Here is a 22,827-nt window from a genome sequence, read left to right as displayed (position 1 = left end):
CCCTAGAGTAGGATGTTTTGTTTGAAGACACCCCCAACTTGCTTACTAGGGAAACTGTCAACTTGGCCTCTAAGAAAACTACTAGGACTAGCCTTCAAATCCGGATTCAACTTGGAGTTTGAGTCGGCACCCAACATTTGCAACATGGCTTGACATCGGAATGTGTCCTTGTGTCATTAACCCTGTGTTGCGACATTCCCATGCTACATGTTATAATATGTCTGAATCGTTGGACTGATCATTTATGATGTTAATCCTTCTTAATCTATGATACTATACATCATATCCAACTTGCTTGAGCTCCAGGGTCAAACTTCCGCCCCCTCCTATCTCCATTCCTGATCTTAAGCAGATGCATCGGGCATCTCCGCTCCTTCTAATCTACCATTATTACTTATCTATAATTTAGGGGTTTGGAGATGATTTGGGAATCAAAGCTTGGGGTTTGAGTACAAGAGGGGTGAGATCAATAAATGTGTTTATAAGGTGGGGACTGGTTGACATGTTTATGTGGGGTTTGTAGGAAAGGGGGAAGATTGTAATTATGTAAAGAAAGAGCAAGCCAGATGTTGTCAGAATAAGATGGTTTTTGGGTGAAACGTTGGATCTCGTGGTTTAAATGGGAGGAGTGCTTATTTAGGTGAAACTAGCAAGTAAATAATTTTATATGTTCAAATATACATTATTGAGATGATACATAATGTTTTCATCTCCTGGAGATTGCTGGTAAAGATGAAAAGAGATGTTTGTTGTGCTTGAGAATACACAGGGGTTACATGAGAAATGGTTAATAATTGACGAAGGTATTTTTTTGTATTGCTTTGTTAAGTATCTAGATGGGCAATCTTTTAGAGGTTTCCTTTATTATAAATTTGTCATTTGCTTCACTTGTAGAATTGATTTTATTAGATTTCATGCATTTCATGATACACGTACAGGAATTCATATTTGTAAGTCACTTGTTGCTCATTCAAAAGATTTTTATCATAGCGACTACCAACCAGTCTTCGTATAATTTGATTTACTTAAACATATAAGCATATTGTCCCTTTGGCATCATTATTCCACTTCATTGTTTTGCTAAATCTTTTATGGATATTTTCGTTCAGGACTTGCACTACGGTCTCTTGGTCATTTCGATGTTTCTATGAAAAGGTAATGTTCATACTGCTAGATCTGGATTACTTTATTCTTTAAGCATGATAGATTGTTGTATTCCAACCATCTTCTTCACAAGGCTTGGGATTAGTTTCTATCTTTTCTTGCTTCTCTTCTGCAGGCACTCCTTGAGTATGAAAAGCATAAAATTCGTACCGGTGAGCTCCATGTTCCATTGCTAGCTCTTTCCGGGCCTATGGCAGTTGACAGTCCAGTGAGTTTCTTTCATTTTTGACATTTTGGATATGCTTTATGATATTTAACTCATGGAAAAAGTTGAATGAGGATAAATGTTTCCAGTTTAACCTACATTTGTGCGAACTTCCATATATATATGTATGTATGTGCGTGCGCACAAGCGTACACGCCCATATATATATATGTATATATATACATATATCTATTACACACACACACACACACACACACACACACACACACACACACACACATATACACACACACACACACACACACACAATATATATATATATATATATATATATATATGAGAAATATGGGTATGCTTGGTACCAATTATAAATTTTGTGCTTGGTAGTGAGGTAACATAATCCCTTCCACTCATTCAAATGGGGGATCACATTCACATGGGTTAAGGAGTGTATGTGGATATGTAACCATCTGAATGAGTGGAGGGAATTATGCCACCTCACTACCAAGCATAACTTTTTGTGTTTGGTACCAAACATACCCATTTTTTATGTCAACTTAAGTGGACCATCCACCTACTTTCTTGCCCATTGATGTTGCTTAGGATCATTGAATATAAGAGAGGTTTTTATATATAATTAAGTGGGATAAAAAGTTTGGTGGACAAGGCTTGCTATCCATAAGTTGACATATATAAGCTCATACTCTCTCGTTGCTCTCTAATATATATATATATTAATTATATATGTATAGAGAGAGAGGAAGAGAGTGAGAAGTGAGAGAATCATATATATTTATATATCATATATATATATATATATTATTAGGAGAGAGAGAGAGAGGAGAGAGGAAGAGAGAGAGAGAATGTGTATGCTTGGTACACGGCACAAATTGTGCTTGTAAGTGGTGTGGTCCTATTCCGGCATTCCCATTCCAGTTCCTAGCACTCCCAATGGTGGGGGGCAGTATGGCTACTCACTACCAGCACAAAACTTATGCTTGGTACGGCAGCTACCATTTCTCTTCATATATATATTATATATAATATATTATATTTATATTATATCGTACTCCCTTTAAAAGAGGGAGTTGTGGAAAAATTTTCTAAGGACTATATTACCCCTATTCTCTTTTGATATTACATTTTAATACTAACTAAACTAAACTAATTATCATTGTTAATTAATTACATTATACGTCACTTTAAGTTTGCATAATTTGGTCCTTAGAACTTCCAACGTTATTATAAAACTTTACATCATATTAATTATTAGTAATGTATAATAATATATTACTAGATAATTGCATGTCAATAAAATATTTATGGAAAGAATAGAAAACATAGAATTATCCTAAAATTATACCATGAAACTCATATAGGAAAATTGCAAAGAACATTCTTATTTTTAGATTACAAGACAGAAGGTACAAACATTAATTTTAGAAAACATTAGGGTATTTAAGCGCATCAAGATACGTTATCTAAAATTTAAAAATAAAGTGCAGCAAGATACAAGTGGGGGTATATAAGTATAATTTTGGTAAACTACAAGGTATTTAAGTTCAGTTAAGCCTTGAAAAGATTTGAAACCTTTGTTATATATAAACAATAGTATATGATCCCATTGACAAATAATATTCATCATATAATATGAGGTCAGATGCTTAGCTTATATTTATATAGTAGAGGAGATGTAAAAAAGTTGAAGCATCATATTTTGAATGAGTCTCAAAATTTTGAATTATTTCTTGAATTTATATACTTAGCTTAGAAAATTTTAGAAGATGCTTTTGAAGGACTACTACAAAGTGTTTGACATCATATAAATATTGAAAAACTAAATTCCATGATATCGGATAGCAAAAATCATGGATATGTATGTAAGACTGGGTGTCATATGATATGAGTAAATATTCATACATAACATGGCATTGTAATATGTAATCTAACATATTAATGAATTTTAAACATAAGAATTTGTATCAAAATATATATTTAAGATTTGGGAGAGCCTAGAGTGGAGAGATTTGGGAGAAGAATTGTGGCCTTTGTGGGTTTTGCAGGTTTTGATTTTATTTCCCAAACACGATCCAAATCCCAGCACAATCTAATTAAAAAATGACATGGTTTTTTTGATATCTTCAAAGGGATATATCGGCCATATTTTCAATAACGATCAATTTATCAAAAAATCAACAAAAAAAATATTATCAAGATAAAGTCTTTAACCCGATATATTAGCCGATATAGCAATATATTGGTCGATATTTAATAGAATACATATAAGAGCAAATATGTAAATGTTATTTAGATGTTAGTTCCTTGATTTTAAATATCCAATGATTCTATGTTATTCCCATAATTTTAGGGGCTAATATTAAATTATTAAAATTTTGAGGGACAAATTATAAATAAGTCATATTTAAAAGAAGTATTGATTTTTAAAAAAAAACCCTCTCAACTATGGGGATTGTCTTAAAAAACTCACTCAACTGATTCAATTTGACAAAATCCCCCTCATTATGTGGGGGTATTATAGATAACCCCTCTTAATTTTGGTGTAATTTTAAAAAACATCTCTCAACTATAGCGTATCTCATAAAAACTCCCCTAATCTTTTACACTTCTATCAACAAACTCCCTTAACATAGTTACTTCGATATGTGATTTGGGGAAAAAATATCTTCTTGAAGAAAGCAATTTTAATTAAATAGAAACTCTCAACCGACAATAAAAGGATTACAACCAATTTATAATTTTTTTCCTCTATATCACCTCTTTTATTTGGCAAAAGCTAAGGTAATTCTTTTATGATTGATTGATATTTTGGTCTTTCCAAGTCAAGTACTTGTCACATAATAGATAAAACTTAATGATGTTAGTTTTGAGAGGTTAGGTTTAAGTAAGAAAAGTTCACTGAGGTTAAATCAAAATTTTTTAAATTGAGATAGATTATCTACAAAACTTGGTAGAGATTTACTCAGTCTTAAATAGTTTTGCCAGGGGGTTTGTCATGCCCTCCATAGTTGAGGGGGAGTTTTTTAAAATTAACTCTTAAACAAAAGCACAACTTAATGCACATGTGATATCTATTTTATAAGAGTAAGTTTTTAGCAAGTCTATCACTCAATGAATTGGTTTGGGTTATCTGTCCTTAAATTTTATTATACACATCAACTCTAAAAATCTTTGGCTATAAGAATCTCTAAGAAAAATTTAATATTTATTTGGGATGAGTATATTATCGTTCTGATTCCCCTTGTCTTTCATAATTTGTAATAAATTATTTAACAAAGTAAATTAAGTTGTCATTTTATATTACTCACATTCTTATAAGTTTATGAAGCTCATAGCTTGGATATGACTATTATTGCAGATATTGTATTCTTCTAACTCCTTAAGCTAAATTTTTGAATGTTGTTTGACATTGGAGAGATATTAATTATTTTATTAAAATACAATCAATATGAGTGCATAATATGTACAAATCATTCTCAGACTATATTTTATAATTTTCTGAAATCAGAGAGTAATCGTTTTGACAGATCAATTAGTATTTTGGAAGATGTAAAAAGAGTACAACATCAGATTTTGGAATTGATCACATAATTTATATTTTCTTTCTTGATTGAATTTGCACATTCTAACTTAGAAAATTCTAGAAAATTTTTCTTGAATATCTATAATACTCGATCACCAAATAAACAATAGGTGGAAGTGATTTTATTATAACTGAACAAAATCCTTAATGACTAGATAAAACCTACCACTTTCCCTAATGAACTCAAGAATTTATTTTTTATTAATAATAATAGATTTTTTCCATATTGGTCCCTTACATCATTAATATTTTGAAATTATACATTCAAATTACTATTTAATCTTAAATTATTAATATTTTAAGGTTTTAAACATCACTATTTCTCTAGAAGACAATGTTAAAATCACACACGGAAATATCCAAAAAAATTTAATATATTACAATAATTATAAAGTTTTTACAACCATGTTATAGTAAATAAATAAACTTAAAGTAAATAATTATAATATTTGACCACGTGCAGTGCACGTGCATTCCACCTAGTATATATATATATATATATATATATATATATATATATATATATATATATACAACTATGTTATAGTAAATAAATAAACTTATATGATGAAGCTCCTCTTTAATATGTTGCACTTAAGCGATTTTCTTCATCAATTTGCCTCCACCTCTACGGATATCATCATTATGGTACAATTTCCATCCAACCTCCAATTATGGCACTATATTGCTTGATAAAATATATTCTGCACAACAACACTTGGCAAGAAATTAGCACCAATAATGGGAGTTTGTAAATCATCATCAAAATACGAGACCTAACTAGAGAGAGAGAGAGAGAGAGAGAGAGAAATATGAGTATGTTTGGTACCAAGCATAAGTTTTTGTGCTTGGTAGTGAGGTATCTCATTCTCATCTACTCATTCAAATATGGGACCACATTCACATGGGTTGGGGAGTGGATGAGAATGAGACTTCACTACCAAGCATAAAATTTGTGCTTGGTACCAAGCATACCCATTTTTCTCATATATATGTGTATGTGTGTGTGTGTATCACACAAGTGTAGGTTAAGTTGGAATACATTTATCCCCATTAATTCAAAACAAACACACACACATATATATACCAAGCACAAATTTTTGTGCTTGGTAGTGGGGTGACATATCCTCATCCACTCATTGAAATCGGGACCCACATTCACATGGGTTGGGAAGTGGTTGGGAATTGGAATGAGTGGAGTGGATGTGAATATGACATCTCAGCTACGGCACAAATTTGTGCTGGTTCTTACCGTTTAAGCATACGCATATTTTGTCATATATATATATATTATATATATAATATATAATAAATTTATATACTATATTATATGGAAGGTCACGCCAAGTGTAGGGTTAAACTGGAAAACATTTATTCCCATTAATTCAACACACACACACACAAGCATGTAAGCAGAAGTAAAACTAGTCTGACAGTGGTGTAACTTGTTTCCACACATACATACATATATACGTGTATCTCACACATAGTACATATGTGTGTGTGTAGAGGGAAGAGAGAGTAAAACTCCTATAAACTTAAGTGGATATGAGCACTTGTCCACTAATTTTTTTGTCCCTTCATTATCCTTTGAGATTTGTGCTACACATCAAGGCTATATTTGAGATTTGTAAATTGATTTGTATCACATGCTGGCACAAATCTCAATACAAAATTAATGGATAAAAAAGTTGGTGGACAAAGGCGCTCCCCCCATAATCCAAATTTAAGTTAATACGAGCTTTATTCTCTCTCTCTCTCTCTCTATTATATATATATATTATATATATATAGCAGAGAGAGAGAGTATATATATAATATATATATACTAAGCGAGAGAAGAGAAAAGAAATGGGTTATTGGATTTTTTGAGTACAAGCCACAAAAAAGTTGAGCCCTTTGCGTAGTGAGGCCGGCCCCACATCCCTCTCCACTTATTCAAATGGTGGCATACCCCATGTACTCCTCAACCCATGTGATATGTATTCCCCACATTTGAATGAGTGAAGGGGATGTGCCACCTCACTACCAATCACAAAATTGTGCTTGGTTACCAAGCATACCCATTTTTCTCATTATATATATATAATATATATATATAATATATATATATATATATATATATATTATATAATATATATATATATATCATATTAGAGGAATTATTGGCCTATACTTGGCAATGGATCCTTGTATGATGTGCGAAAACATCTTTGTCCATACATCACACCTTGGAGTTGCGCTGCACGGCTCCATTTTCAAGTGTGATGCTATGGACAAGATGCTGTCGCACATCACTACCAAGCGATCCTTCGGGTACCAAGTATACCCTTTTCTCATTATATAATATATATAATATAATATATTATTATATATATATATATATATATATATTGTGTCTTGATTTGTATCACATGATGGATCAAATCTCAATACAAAATCAATGGATAAAAAAGTTGGTGGACAAATGGCTTCTATCCAATTAAGTTTATAGGAGCTTTACTCTCTCTCTATATATATACACACACACACAAGCATGCAAGCAGAAGTAAAACTAGTCTGACAGTGGTGTAACTTGTTTTCAAGCTTTTAAAGTTGCACAAGTACACAACATTAAACATGTTTATATCCCAAAGGCTTTGTTTGGCAACCTGGTTTATTCCTTGACCAGGCCAGAACTGGTCCAGGTTAGGGGGTGGACAAATTCTGGCTTGGTTTGGGGGCAAAAAATGACCTACGAAAAGCTAGGCCAGAAGTGGCCTAGCTTTTCCCAAACACAAACTAGAGTAGAACTGGGCTAGGTTTGAACCTGGCCCAGTTTTAGTGGATTGCCAAATGGCCCCTTAGTATCTATTCTGGTTTTAAGCATTTAGTGCAATTGACTCTGGAAAATTGGCTAACTTATCTCGCCAAGGTAATCCTCTCAATAAGTTTATTTACAAGATAAATTTTATATACAGATTAGTGCAAATACAGTATCCGTCTCTGGCAGAGCCAAAAGGGGCGCTGCTGAACGAGCCATGCAGGGTTGGCACTCTCAAAGGTTTTTTAGTAATGGTGAAGTTGGCGATGCAATCATCAAGGTCTGTTAATTATTTGCTGATCCTTGTTCATTTCTTGAGTCATACATACTTGCTATCTGCTCTTGTTGAGAAATATGTTCTGATCATCTTTTCCTCGGTTATTCTTTTTTGCTTGGCAGGACAAGACATCCGTTTCACTTCTGAAGCGTGATAAACATCATAAAAACATTGGTATATTTTCTTGTGGTCATGTCCCTTCATGTTGCTGGTTTCTTCGAGCACTAATTCAATTTTGTTATATTTAGGTGCTCTGAAGAAGAAAAAAGGATCAAGCCTGGAACATGCAGTTAAAGTTTCTCATAAGAAACTTCTCAAGAATCAGCTAAGATCCCGCTCGTTTTACTTACTCCCCTCATTTATCTAAGATTAAATGCCAACTGAGCATGTGGATAGACGGTCCATTTTTATGGTAACTGTTTAAAACAATTCCATGACAGTTTGTCAAATTAACAATATAAGATTTTGAAAAACATTGGATACTTCCTAGATTGTCACGAGTTTTGATTGTGCTAGTCATGAATACCTTTAAGCAAACACCTTAATCTGCAGTTGCATTCCAGTCTGCTGGACATGGAATGTAGTTGTTGGGTTTCTAGTTGTGTTAAACTATACTGACAGCTGTACCTCTGAACGAGGACTGTGTAATGTGGCACCTTGTTTAAGATAGAAGAAGCCAATGACAACTGTTGGATTTGCCCCCTTCAGGTCCTTGTGGTTGCTATAAGCCCTATAGCTCAGTTGATTTGCAAGGAGGTGCTGGAGGACCAAACATTTTATGTTTGACACTAAGCTTAATGCTGTTTCCTAGGTTCATAATTACTTTTAGATATCTTTTTACTATATTAATTTTCTCCTCCAAATAAATACAATAAAAAGCTCAAAATTATTACTGGAAAAGAAATGATAATAAGTTAAGTTTCTTGAAGGGCTTTCCCTTTTGGTTAAACTGAAGTAGTTTATATTTATCGAATATTAGGAGATACATTTTCTTTGTAAATGTTCTTGAGACTTGTGATTGCTTTTACATGTGTTAATGCTATGTTGCTGTAGCATGCAGCTTACTTTGTATATTGTTAACTACCTTTCTCTCTCCTAAAAGGCCATGTCAACAAATGGTGACAAAATGATTGTTTGGTTGCAGAGTGGATGCGATGGTTGTTGATGTTGGGCAACCTGCTGACTGGGTAAAAATAAATGTTAAAAGAACTGTAAGTTCCTATCATGTCATCTTATCTGGCTTGTTTGGATTCTCATACTTTGGTGACAGAAAAATGAAGTTGCATGGTTTTCACTATCATGATTGCACTAGCTAATATGGCACTCAGATAATTCATCAGATAATTCATCTTTGGGCAAGCTTTGATTAGTGGATCTGTGCCTTTGTGCAGAAAGATTGCTTTGAAGTTTATGCTTTAGTTCCTGGGCTTCTGCGTGAAGAGGTAATTTATATTATTTGCTAGTTGTTCTTGCACTTGAAATGAATTATATACATGTTCTAGCAGAACTCTTTTATCTTTGAACTATTTAGAAAGATAACAACTGATCACAATTTGGTATTTTGGTACAGGTGGTTCACTAGCTAATATGGCACTCAGATAATTCATCAGATAATTCATCTTTGGGCAAGCTTTGATTAGTGGATCTGTGCCTTTGTGCAGAAAGATTGCTTTGAAGTTTATGCTTTAGTTCCTGGGCTTCTGCGTGAAGAGGTAATTTATATTATTTGCTAGTTGTTCTTGCACTTGAAATGAATTATATACATGTTCTAGCAGAACTCTTTTATCTTTGAACTATTTAGAAAGATAACAACTGATCACAATTTGGTATTTTGGTACAGGTGGTTATTACGATTTGACTAGTTGAAACATTTCTTCCACTTATGGATAGTTGTTTCACATAAAATAGTTAAAACTTTCAAGACACTCTAGAAAGAAATATTTGTAGGTCATAGTAAACCAGAAATGAACGATCCAACTCGATCTTCATTTTTATTAGTCTAATCTTAATGACAGGAGTAATCTGAATAATTTATGATACCTGTTATTTATCGAGTTATTCTAAATGCATTATAGTTATTACCAATAAGTATGAAGCATCAAGCTACGAATTATGAAATACTGAATACACAGTACTGCAGGGTCAGTGATGCTGATAAACTTTATTCTTAGAACCTGTGAATTTATTTTTCAATAATTTGGCTGTTGAATGCGTGTTTTTTGCCCGTGGTGAAGGTACCACGCTTGATGACTTTGACCCTCAAACTTTTGCTTCTGCTTAGTTTTGATCTTAGAAATATTCAAATTAAATGGGCTTGCTCTTGTGCGAATGTAGGTTCATGTTCAATCAGATCCAGCAGGCCGCTTGATAATATCTGGTGAACCGGAGCAGCCCGACAATCCGTGGGGTGTTACTCCTTTTAAAAAGGTTGGTCTTTAATGTTTGGGTTAATCACAGAAAATTCCACTGAGGTTTGCATGATGGACAAAAGAACCCTCCTTTTCAATTTCTACAAAACTAACTCGGAGGAAAAAATTATGCCACTGAGGTTTGCATGATTGACAAAAGAACCCTCCTTTTCAATTTCTACAAAATTAACTTGGAGGCAAAAATTATGATCATAGAGTATGAGAATTATATGCACTTCCTTGTGCGTGGGTGATTGGGTGGGTAGATGGATGCATGTGTCATTAAAATTTAACGATGACATTCAAAAAGTGATGAATATTTGACTAAAAACTGAAAATGAGGAGGATAAAGTGACACTTCTGTTGGATGTTATTAAATGTTTAGTTATTTAGGTATTTGGGTAAGTGGGCAATATCCATATCTGCTTATGTAACCCTCCTAATCTCTACTTAAGAGAGATCATGGTTAGATTGAATTAGAACTTTGCCTCTACTATTTCTCCACGTGGTATCAGTAACCTTGGTTACTGTTCTTGCTCCGGCATCTTCGGTCATGACACTGGTCCTCTTTTTGGCTAACCTGCCTAGGGTTTCTTCTGGGCTCGATATGGGTTGGTAAGACTTATTCCTATGTCGAGGGTCTTCTACTACTGATCTGGCTGTCTACTATTGATCGAAAAAGCATGAATTTTCTTTTGATCTCTTCTTGACTTTACTCTGACTTGCCTTGTACTTGTGAGATCTCTCTGGTTCTTTGCCTACTTTAGGTGAAGCAAAGAAATAAATGACTATATTCAACTACTTCACGCACCAAAGTTTTTTTTAAAAAACCTGTTTACTTTGTTCTGTGTAACAAGCTGGGCATCTTTGAGATATACCCCCAGCTTGAGGAGTGTTGTATGTTATTAAATGTTTAGTTATTTAGGTATTTGGGTAACTGGACAATTATCCATATCCGCTTATCTCCTTATGTAACCCTCCTGGTCTCTTACTCTATTTAAGAGAGTTTAGGGTTAGATGGAACTAGAGCTTTGCCCTTTCTATTTCCATACAACTTCTATAATCTTCTGTTTTTTATCCGTTAAATAAGTATCTGTTGGTACAATTTTCTAACATAATAATGTAACTTTTGCAGGTTGTTACCTTGCCCTCACGGATTGACCCGCATCAGACATCAGCAGTAGTTACTCTTCATGGTCAGCTGTTTGTACGTGCACCCTTCGAACAGCCTGATCTATAGCACTCTAGGAATTTAGGACCTATATAATGTTGATAGGAGCACAGAAGCCAGTGTATTCTGCTGCAGGTACATGATTGCATCATTGAGATTTTTATTCCTGGTCTATTAAACATGTTCCCTTTAGAACCACTTTCGATTAGTTAGTAAAGGTGTGCTAATTTTAGTCACTGAGGTTCATGGATTCTGGAATTTATTGCAAGTTTCTAAGGAAAAGAAAATGGTTTTTTTAATAGGGTGATGAATAAGTTAAAAAGTACGTTTTTTAAAAATTTTGTCTCGGCTGTAGATAGTTTAAAATTTGAGCTAGAATGGGTTTGTATGTATTTTCAATAGATGGTTCATATCATGATTTGCACTGCAGAATCTCAACCTCTTATTACTTCTTGAAGACTAATTTTTGACATTTGAAAATACTAATATCAAAATTTTGAATTAATTGATTTATATGTGTAATTTAGTTCAGAGTAGATGAGAATTTACCTAGCAAATTTAGTAAGTGGAAATTTCTCTTATCCATTTATTCGAGTTGATTTAGTATGTGTTTAAATTCGATAGGTGCTAAATGTAAAACAGTGACCCCTTTCTTCAGATGTACATTGAAGTTTATTTATGAATTCCTGTGTAACTAATATTATTGTTTAGTGACTAGTCTGACAAATGTGTAGAAAACTCACTTGTTTAAGTGATTTAGTGAAGTTCCAAGTTTTGGTTTGCTTTAGTTCACATAATAGGTTTTAGTATTAGGAAGTATATCATGATCCAGTAGCACTTTTTGAATGATTTCCCTTAAAATGGGTTTTGATTTTGCTCTCCAGGTGTATGTTAACTAATCAGACTCTGGAGGTGGCTTTGTTGCGCTATGGGTTCGTGCAAAAGCTTGTTCTCTCTTTATGTCTGGAAGCTAGCGCTTGATTCGTGCTTCTTGTGTCATTATCAGGACTTCTTTTTCTTAGTTAGGCTGATAAAGAAATCTTCTTGTGGACAGCTGATGATCAGTAGCCTTGTAAAAATGTAGCAGTGACATTCATATTTGAGGATGTTGTTATCTCATTATGACAAGGTGTTAGATAGTTTCATATCTAATTTCAGGTGAATACTGATGTATCTGGGCTTGCTTGTTACGCTGCCTTCGGTGCTTTTGAATTTTAGTTTGATACTAGTTGCGAAGTGCTTGCTGTTGAAGTATATGAAATCGCCGTCTCTTGTTTAAATGACAGCCGTCGTTGTTCCATGGATTCATCAGATTTGCTTCTTTTACGTTTAAGCTGCTGCTTCATTTTGTCTTGAAATTTTTATGAGCAAGGTTATGGATATGACACTCATGCCATTTCCAATCCTTCGGAAATTGGTTTTAAGTATTGAATTGTGTTTGCCCTGTCTGCAGTTACAAAGCTTTTTGTATTGTTTGTGAAGGTCCGAAGGCGGTTTATATGTAAATGGATTATCAAAGCTGGTTTATATGTAAATGTATAATGACTCCAAAATCATGACTATTTTTAAGAAGTGGTTTTTTTAGAAGGAAGAGCAAGCAGTAAAACGTTGGAGAGAAAAATAAATTGTACTACTAACCTTAGTTTCTTCATTTTTTCTGTTCCCAAGGAATTCAAAATAATAAACCGGACAACCAGGTGGAGTGTTCAGTGGCTGTTTGGATCGGTTTTTTGAATCGGTAAAAGGAAGGAAAGCTGTAAAAAATATCAGTTTTTTGGTAACTTTTTTTTAAAATCGTTTCTATACCAAAATCGTTTTTTATAGAGGCGATTTTGGGGGAAAGCCGTCAAAAAACTGACATTTTGGCAGCTTTCCCCTTCCAAAAACCGGAACTAAACAGCCCCTCAGTGGATTTATCTGCAACACTCTTCGAAATTCAGGGTTTTTTTTTGGGGAAAATAACCCAGGTTTCTTTTTACAGGGTCACGAGGCTCACGTCAGCATGTATGTATGGGTCGGGTTTTATACCGGGTCAGGTTGATGTCTCGTAGGCTGTGCCTACCCGACCCACTTGCTTCCCGGAACCAAAAGGGAAAGAAACCCAGACAAACCCTAGATTATTGGTTCGGGGGAGCGAAAGAGGGTGGGAGAAGGGGAAAAAGAAGAAGAAAAAGGTTAGTTTAATTCGAAACCTAAATCAATCTCCCAACAATTACCTGCGTTTCCTTTTAATTTTCATTCGTCTTGATCTCATCTGGTGTTATTCTGCGGTAACCCTAGTTTTGAGTTTTCCCCCCTTCTGCTCGCAAAACCTTCGCGATCTTGACAGGATTTTACCGGGCTTGTGATGGGTTACGGCTTAAATTTGCCATGTTCAATCCTCGTTTTGATATTGCGGTCGTCATTAATTGGATTTCGTGATCGATTTAGTTCTCTTATCGCTTTTATTATTGTTTCCCCCCCTTGAAAGTATGGCTTAATTGAGCAGAATTTAGGGCTTGAAATTGCTATTAATTCAACAATTTGTCAAAAATCTTCATAGGTTTAGAAGTCTGTCCTCGATTAAAACTGAACTCTGGAATCAGTTCTATCCTAAACTTGGAATGTTGACTATTGTTTATTACTTCTTTCTCATCTTTAGTTAGCTCTTCCCTAGTGAGAATTTGTCATTTGAGATGCATTATCTTTTAATTCAAGCACTTGTGGACATTTAGTTGCCCCTTCGATTTTCTTTTTGTTTCAGCTTGAAAATTTACAACTGGGGAAAGAAGAGTTAAACTCATATAACTTTTTCCTAAGGTTTTAAGAGATGTTTTACTGGGGATGCAAGGTTTGTTCTCCTTGTTGCGGTGAAGAGTTAAACTCACATGACTTGTTTGTTTGCGTCAAAAGTTGGTTTCGTTGTGGAATTCATTATATCTTCGGTCGATTACAATAAATTCAAAAGAAATAGTCTTTTTATAAGACTTCTTTTACACAACAAAAGGAAAATTACAACTCTTGAGAAACAAACGCAGGACCGTTGTTTGGATCGCTGCTTGCGTGGGATCTTTGCCTGTGCCGGGAGCGCTTTGACTCGTGGACCACCGAATCACAGATTCTAATTGAACCGTGAGGGGTTTAATGATTCTTCCTTCGTTTATCGAAGTAAGAATTTGAAGCGAATATCTTATCGATGTAAGATGTTCACTCTTTCAAAGATCAAGTCTGAGCTTAGATCTCTAGGACTCGCTAGAAGCTTCTTGAGGATGTTTGTGAAGAAGGAAGACTCTCTCTCTTGCTCTAATTCACCAAAACTCAAGGCTCTCTGCTCTAATCTCTCTGGAAACTGCTCAGCCCCTGTCAATGATGTCCATAGGGGGGTATTTATAGCCTCCTTGGACAATAACTGAAGAAATAGCCGATCAACGACTATCCCTTTGACCGCGACATCCCGGACTGCAGCGGCTATTGGCGCGGCAGCATGAACTGCAGCGGCCACAGGGGCAGTTACCAGCACGTTCCATCGTGCTTGAAACTGTCCTCCCACGACTTTTAACCACCTTTTTCGTGGTTTAACTGCTTGTACACGTCAGCACACGTTCTATTTCTGATACGCCGCCACGTAGACTTCACATAATCATCACATAACTACCTCGTAACCGCTGTAGCATCCCCTATAGTAGCCGCGGCACCATGGATTGCCGCGCCCAAGCCGCGGCACTATGAACTGCCGCGTCTTAGCCGCGGCACTATGAGCTGCCGCGCTGTAGCCGCGGCACCATGAGCTGCCGCGCCCACACGCTGTAGTTTGCATTGTTCTGTGAATTCACATTGTTTTATGTTGATTCACAGATCCTTTTGCTTCCTTTGGGCTTGTATGATCTCCCATGACTTAGATACTGATGTTTATCACCTTCTCTTTGTCTTGAGTGATATTTGGATGTCTGTAAGCATTTTTGACGTCTACAGATACCCCCTCCAAAGTATCACAGACTCATCATTTTGAAGAGGAGTCTGGGACACTTTGGATATGATAAGTTTTCCTTGCAATTTCTTTAGTACTTGGTTGAGGAAATTGCGTAGAACGGTTTGTGAATGGCTTCAATCCTTGACTTCTTCATCTTTTAGCCTATTCAGCGCTTTGTAGAATAGCTAAAATTCCTCCGGTGCTGCGTTTATCGCGTGACCGTTGTCGAAGTCTTGAATTTGAACTGCCGTCGAAGAATAGAGAAATAGTTTATACTCATATGCTCTATTGGAGTGTTCGGGAAATAGTGTAACCTCATATACCCGTTGGGAGGTAATCAGGTTATTCTTAAGAATATTTTGAGTAATATTCTCCAGAAACTTCCTGTTGAGATTAGGGAAATAGTTTAGACTCGTATACCTATTGGAGTATTCTGGTCTCTTGTTTGTTGGTAGAGATGAACCCGATAATGGAGAGGAAGAATTTTATATTCTGTCTCCTGGTCTCTTGTTTGTTGGTAGAGATGAACCCGATGATGGAGAGGAAGAATTTTATATTCTATCTCCTGGTCTCTTGTTTGTTGGTAGAGATGAACCCGATGATGGAGAGGAAGAATTTTATATTCTATCTCCTGGTCTCTTGTTTGTTGGTAGAGATGAACCCGATGATGGAGAGGAAGAATTTTATATTCTATCTCCTGGTCTCTTGTTTGTTGGTAGAGATGAACCCGATGATGGAGAGGAAGAATTTTATATTCTATCTCCTGGTCTCTTGTTTGTTGGTAGAGATGAACCCGATGATGGAGAGGAAGAATTTTATATTCTATCTCCTGGTCTCTTGTTTGTTGGTAGAGATAAACCCAAAATCGGAGAGAAAGAATTTTATATTCTATCTCCTGGAGTAAAGAAACTCAAAGTGGGATCTCCACTTAGAGAATCTGGATTGGTTTGAATAATCCTAACTGTCATAAGGTTTGATTACTCAATTCAAAAGTGGACCCTTCGTTCGCAAAAAATGAATCGAAAGGAGATTTTGGTTGTGGTCCTAACTGTAGTAAGGTTTGACCAAGTGGGAGTTCTGAGAGGTTTGACCAAAGGAGGGTTTGAGAGGGAAGATTGATCCAACGAAGTGATCGAATCTCATCTCAGCAAATGAATATTCGGAAATCACCGTGGGGATGTAGTGTTTAACACTTTGTTTGTAATGATCGGGTTATTCCTAAGAAAATTACATATAGCATTCTTTCGGGAACTTCCGTTACATGAACCATCCACCCCCAGCTTTTTCTTGTGAAACTGAGTTTATCATTATGTTTAGCTATATGATCGGGTTATCCTTAAAAGTACCATGCATGGCATTCTTCAGGAACTTCCCGTGAAAGAAAGGAAATAGTTTAGACTCATATACCTGTTGGAGTATTAAGGAGCAGTTTATACTCGTATACTTTTCGGAGTGAGGGGAAACAGTTTATACTCGTGTACCCAATGGAGTTTTATGGTCGTCTTTACTCGACTTCTTTCGTCGTTATGACGCCGGAGTCAATTAGGGCTTGGATCTTGTTTTTGAGTCCAAAGCAAATCTCAGTGGGATGAAGAACCCTTCTGTGGTACGCACAGTAATTTGGATCCATAATCATTTTAGCACCATCCTGATCTTTAATAGGTGGTAGCTCGATTTTGTCATTAGCGAGGAGGTATTCCAAGATGGCTGGAGCTTCATCATCTTCGAAAGAATATTCCTTTTGAAACCTCGGATCGAGAGTCGCATTCTCAATGATTGCAGATGTCATTGGTTGGCCTCTCTCAGCTTTCTTTCTTTTAAGAAAGTGCTCAGCTTGTTCACCCCGAGATTTTAACTCCTTCCAAGTTGTGGATGGCACGACCCCCAGAGCTTCCAGGACATCGATGGAGAGGTTATTGTGGCATGTTTGCAGGATGAACTCCTCTGTAATAGGATCTCTGCAATTCATCGCCATGTTACGGAAACGCTTGACAAAATTGTCGACTGACTCTCCGTCTTTTTGCTTCTCATCCAAAAGAGTTCCGATTGACACTTCGGTGTCATCATCGAAGAAGTTGCTGAGGAACAAACTTTCCATGTCATCCCAGCAATTGATGCTCCCTGGCTTGAGCCGTCGGTACCAATCGAAGGCGGGCCCACGAAGGGTGCCAACGAATGACCGGATCATTAAGGCCTCGTTTCCAGAGATTATGCCCAAATGAGACTTGAAATAAATCAAGTGTTGAATCGGCGAACTCTTCCCTTCAAACGGTGTGAAGTTAATCAGATTGAATTTGGTCGGGTATGGTATTGAATCCCATTCCCTCGGATAAGGACATGGAATACCCGTCTTCTTAACTTCTTGAGCCGTCATCAAAGCATTGATTTTGTCTTCAAGTTTTTGCATTTTCCCGTCATCGTCTTCATTTCTTTCTGAATGATGTCGAGTAAAGATAATTGGACCACCCCCAGTGAGAGGTGCTATTGAACCACCCCCAATATCGTTATTGGGAGGATCCGTTAAACCACCCCCAGCGTTATTGTCATTGGGAGGTGTATCAGCCATAATGACTTCATCCACCTCTGGATCACTGTCCTCTACAACATTCCGAGTGTGGTGGCTGGATTCAAGTCGCTGATTGGACTCAGGAGGTTGAGGCTGTTGAGTTAACAGTTCTCTCATTTGTTGGATAGCCAACTTCATTTCTGTCTTCACTTCAGCTCTAATTTCTTCACGTTGTTTGGCTAGAGCTTCCTGAAGTATTTGAGTGAACTGATCAGCAGTGATTGTGAATACTTCTCTGATTTGTCCTGTGCTAGACATTGTATCATCAGAAGCGATTGCAGAATAAGTGTCCGAGAATTCATCCTCCGAGGACATTCCTTCTTGCATTCTCTTGTAGTCTCTGCGTCTGATAGCTCCTAATTGGAGTCGAGACATCCTTTGAGCAATTCTTGGATTGACTTTTCCTTTCGGGGAAAAGTCGGGATTTGAGTCACTTGAATGCTGTTTAGACTTTCTTCTATCAGCTACGTTGATGGTGACTTCAGGGAATTCATCATTTTGGGCAGCTGATTTTCTTTTGCGGAAATGTCTCAGCTTAGGCTTTGATAATGCAGAGACTTTTCGTGGGATGATTTCTCGTTTGAAACAGTCACATTCTGATAATGCTGTTTTGACGAGTCGTGCACAGGAACAACGAGAGTTTATCTCTCGAATAACTCTCTTTCGAAAATTATTCACAACCTCAATTTGATAATACGATTCATTGGTATGATTGCCAAAAAATCGTATCGTCTGTTGGTATGATCTCCCAGGTATGACGATATCATTTGGTGAATGCGTCTTCTTCTGGGAGTATAAAACCTTGTTGGCATTCTCAGGACAATTTATTTTTGTCTTTGAGCGATCCAAGGTTATGTCGGGAGTCGCACGTTTAGAACCACCCCCTTGTGGGTATGGAGTCTTAACGGGCTCCGAATGCTGATTTTGCATAAGTCCAGACTTTGGAATCCAAACTTGGCGGAGTTTCGGTGGTTCTTTGGTCACCGTTTCCTTCCTCCTTTCTCGTCTTTGTTGTAAGAGAGCACGGGCATGAACAACGTTTGCACGACGTTTTTGTATACGTTCTTGGAGGGTCGAACGAGCCCTTTTGATGAGTGTCCATTCCTCCGTTGTGAATTGTGCAGAAACGTGAGTAGTTCGTCGTTGCGTTGAACGAACCACTTGTTGTTTCCTCGACTCTAAGTCCGCATAATAACGAACTCCGTCGGTTTGTTCAAATGCCTTAGCTATTTGACGAGCAAGACGCTGACGCTGTCTCTGACGAGCTCTTTTCGTCAATGTCGTCGGGCTTTGATTCGATGACTCTTCAATTAGATAAGAGCCATTTTGAGCAGAGGTGTTGCGAGTGAAATTCTCAGCAACAATCAAGCGAGAGTCTTCATTTTGTGCCTTCTTTGGCATGTAAGTCTTCCTCAATTGTGAGATCCTCTTATACTTGCGAGACAATGAAGATCTTGAAGAGGATGATGAGAGATATTCCTCAAATTTGGTTTGGTCGAATTCGTATTCGACCATGGATTCAACTGGAATCTTGATCGGCTGCGACACGACGGTCTCGGCAGCGAGACCGTTGGCTCCCACTGTGGTCGCCAGCTTGTTTGCGTCAAAAGTTGGTTTCGTTGTGGAATTCATTATATCTTCGGTCGATTACAATAAATTCAAAAGAAATAGTCTTTTTATAAGACTTTTTTTACACAACAAAAGGAAAATTACAACTTTTTAGAAACAAACGCAGGATCGTTGTTTGGATCGCTGCTTGCGTGGGATCTTTGCCTGTGCCGGGAGCGCTTTGACTCGTGGACCACCAAATCACAGATTCTGATTGAACCGTGAGGGGTTTAATGATTCTTCCTTCGTTTATCGAAGTAAGAATTTGAAGCGAATATCTTATCGATGTAAGATGTTCACTCTTCCAAAGATCAAGTCTGAGCTTAGATCTCTAGGACTCGCTAGAAGCTTCTTGAGGATGTTTGTGAAGAAGGAAGACTCTCTCTCTTGCTCTAATTCACCAAAACTCAAGGCTCTCTGCTCTAATCTCTCTGGAAACTGCTCAGCCCCTGTCAATGATGTCCATAGGGGGGTATTTATAGCCTCCTTGGACAATAACTGAAGAAATAGCCGATCAACGACTATCCCTTTGACCGCGACATCCCGGACTGCAGCGGCTATTGGCGCGGCAGCATGGACTGCAGCGGCTATTGGCGCGGCAGCATGAACTGCAGCGGCCACAGGGGCAGTTACCAGCACGTTCCATCGTGCTTGAAACTGTCCTCCCACGACTTTTAACCACCTTTTTCGTGGTTTAACTGCTTGTACACGTCAGCACACGTTCTATTTCTGATACGCCGCCACGTAGACTTCACATAATCATCACATAACTACCTCGTAACCGCTGTAGCATCCCCTATAGTAGCCGCGGCACCATGGATTGCCGCGCCCAAGCCGCGGCACTATGAACTGCCGCGTCTTAGCCGCGGCACTATGAGCTGCCGCGCTGTAGCCGCGGCACCATGAGCTGCCGCGCCCACACGCGGCACTACGAGCTGCCGCGCTGTAGCCGCGGCACCATGAGCTGCCGCGCCCACACGCTGTAGTTTGCATTGTTCTGTGAATTCACATTGTTTTATGTTGATTCACAGATCCTTTTGCTTCCTTTGGGCTTGTATGATCTCCCATGACTTAGATACTGATGTTTATCACCTTCTCTTTGTCTTGAGTGATATTTGGATGTCTGTAAGCATTTTTGACGTCTACATTGTTACCTTACACATTTATTCTCAGTTGATCGCTACCGGTTTAAGTTTCGGATTTTGTTGTTAACTTCTGTTCTTCAGTCACTACTTAAATTAGCATGTGCTAACTCTTCAGTCCCTTAACTTTTTTTGTTGTATAATTAAGATAGGCTTGTTACATTATTTGTCACTTGGGCAGTAATGTTTGTGATCACGGGACTCAAATTCCCTAATTTTTTAATTCAACATTGTTGGTATTTTACTTGTCCTTTTTTTCCTTGCCTTTTGTACTTGATTCCTAAGTTATTGTCCAAACTTCCAAGACTGATTGAGATTTGGAAACAGTTTTAACTCGAATTTAAGATGTAATACTGCTGTTTGTTTTATTCAAACATCACACTGTAATTATTTATTGTTTCGGTTGTATTTTTTGTTTTGCTTCCAAACTATCTAATCCAGGATTGACCTGTTAAGGAAGGTTCATGGTCCATCAGTATTACTTAAAAATCATAATAGAAATTTTGAAACTTCAATTGTTTTGTTAAAATGTCCTTTAATTTGGGGTCTAATTTTTCATATAGTCTTTTTTTATGGGTAAGGTAATCTACCACTTTGGAAATGAAAAGTGGAATTTAGGTTGACTTCTCCATAAATTTTGTTATTTGATCAGGTCTGGACTGAACGTGGGATGCAGAATTCCTAATATTCAAGCTAAACAGTCATGTACCTTAGAAAATTTACAAGTATTTTCAATTTTCAGTTTTGTGCTAAAGCCTGCTGGAAATTACTAACATTTACAATTTTCTTTTCCTAAAAGACCTGGCCGTTGGTTAGAATATTTACATTACCAGCATAAAAGTTACGTTAGGTTTGGCAAGTTTCCAGTACTCATCTGATTATTTTAGCTTGAGCTTAGTGATTGGGTAACCCTAATTCTTGTATCCACTGGCATTTGAATGCATAACTTTGAGTTCTTGCTTTGTGCGTTAGCTTTTGCATTGATGTTTATGGTTCTCAAATTCTGGATTCAGTGCTACTCCAATATCTACTCTCATTTGACCTGTTCTTGAAAACTTGAGTTTTTGTGTTGCTTAAGCATGCTTTCCCTCTCTTCCCAAACCTCTCTCAGACCCTCTCCCCCTGCTCCCTCCCTCCTGTAGCTAGTCCTAACGCTACATATGTTCATGAGTTTTCTTCAAAAGATGGTAATTATTTTTTTCCATAATAGGGGTTATTATAACTTCTTGATTTGACATTGTGAAGGGTTTTGAAAAGGAAGACCTTTGTTGCTTAGAAGTTTGGCATTGATGGCGGAACACTTAGCCTCGATTTTTGGTACTGAAAAGGATCGTGTCAATTGCCCTTTTTATTTCAAGATTGGTGCCTGTCGCCATGGTGACCGGTGTTCACGGCTTCATAACCGCCCCACGATCTCTCCTACCCTCGTACTTTCCAACATGTACCAACGCCCTGATAGTATCACCCCTGGTGTGGACTCCCAGGGCCAGGCTATTGACCCTGCCAAGATCCAAGAACACTTTGAGGATTTCTATGAAGATATCTTTGAAGAACTCAGTAAGTTTGGTGAGCTTGAGACCCTCAACATATGTGACAATCTTGCTGATCACATGGTTGGAAATGTTTACGCTCAGTTCAAGGAGGAGGATCAGGCAGCCGCTGCTCTTCGAGCTTTGCAAGGGAGGTTCTATTCTGGTCGCCCAATAATTGCTGATTTCTCACCAGTCACTGACTTCCGAGAGGCAACTTGCCGGCAGTTTGAAGAGGACAGTTGTAACCGTGGAGGTTATTGCAATTTCATGCATGTGAAGCAGATTGGTAGAGAGCTAAGGAAGAAGCTCTTTGGTCGCTATCGGAAGTCTCATGGGCGGCGAAGCCGGAGCAGGAGTCGGAGCCCACGACGTAGGGATTACCGAGACAACGGAGATTATCGTAGAGGTGGTGGTGGAAGAAGTGGAGGCAGGCATGGGAG

General features: G+C 37.3%; 2 protein-coding genes across 3 annotated transcripts in view; both read left to right on the top strand.

The window, feature by feature from the left end:
• The window catches only part of LOC109846225 (AT-rich interactive domain-containing protein 5-like), a 23,609-nt gene extending 10,719 nt beyond the window's left edge, over positions 1-12,890 (top strand). The window contains exons 4-13 of one of the 2 annotated variants that reach the window (XM_020415457.1): positions 1,110-1,155; positions 1,280-1,372; positions 7,892-8,014; positions 8,134-8,185; positions 8,260-8,335; positions 9,156-9,222; positions 9,403-9,453; positions 10,346-10,438; positions 11,555-11,725; positions 12,475-12,890. In XM_020415457.1, coding sequence (XP_020271046.1) covers positions 1,110-1,155; positions 1,280-1,372; positions 7,892-8,014; positions 8,134-8,185; positions 8,260-8,335; positions 9,156-9,222; positions 9,403-9,453; positions 10,346-10,438; positions 11,555-11,659 — 706 coding nt within the window. In that variant the 3' untranslated portion in view covers positions 11,660-11,725; positions 12,475-12,890. Of the gene's footprint in view, positions 1-1,109; positions 1,156-1,279; positions 1,373-7,891; positions 8,015-8,133; positions 8,186-8,259; positions 8,336-9,155; positions 9,223-9,402; positions 9,454-9,672; positions 9,724-10,345; positions 10,439-11,554; positions 11,726-12,474 lie in introns of both variants that reach the window. The other variant, XM_020415451.1, reaches the window with a different exon arrangement.
• LOC109846217 (splicing factor U2af small subunit B-like) overlaps positions 13,659-22,827 on the top strand; it is a 9,597-nt gene continuing 428 nt past the window's right edge. Inside the window, exons 1-2 of the mRNA XM_020415443.1 lie at positions 13,659-13,764; positions 22,101-22,827. The exon at positions 22,101-22,827 is cut by the window's right edge and continues 428 nt beyond it. Of these exons, the coding sequence (XP_020271032.1) occupies positions 22,145-22,827 (683 nt within the window). The 5' untranslated portion in view covers positions 13,659-13,764; positions 22,101-22,144. The remainder of the gene's footprint in view (positions 13,765-22,100) is intronic.

Source organism: Asparagus officinalis, chromosome 1 (assembly GCF_001876935.1).
Source record: "Asparagus officinalis chromosome 1, Aspof.V1, whole genome shotgun sequence".
Classification (NCBI taxonomy): domain Eukaryota; kingdom Viridiplantae; phylum Streptophyta; class Magnoliopsida; order Asparagales; family Asparagaceae; genus Asparagus; species Asparagus officinalis.
This window is presented reverse-complemented; position numbering and strand designations above follow the sequence as displayed.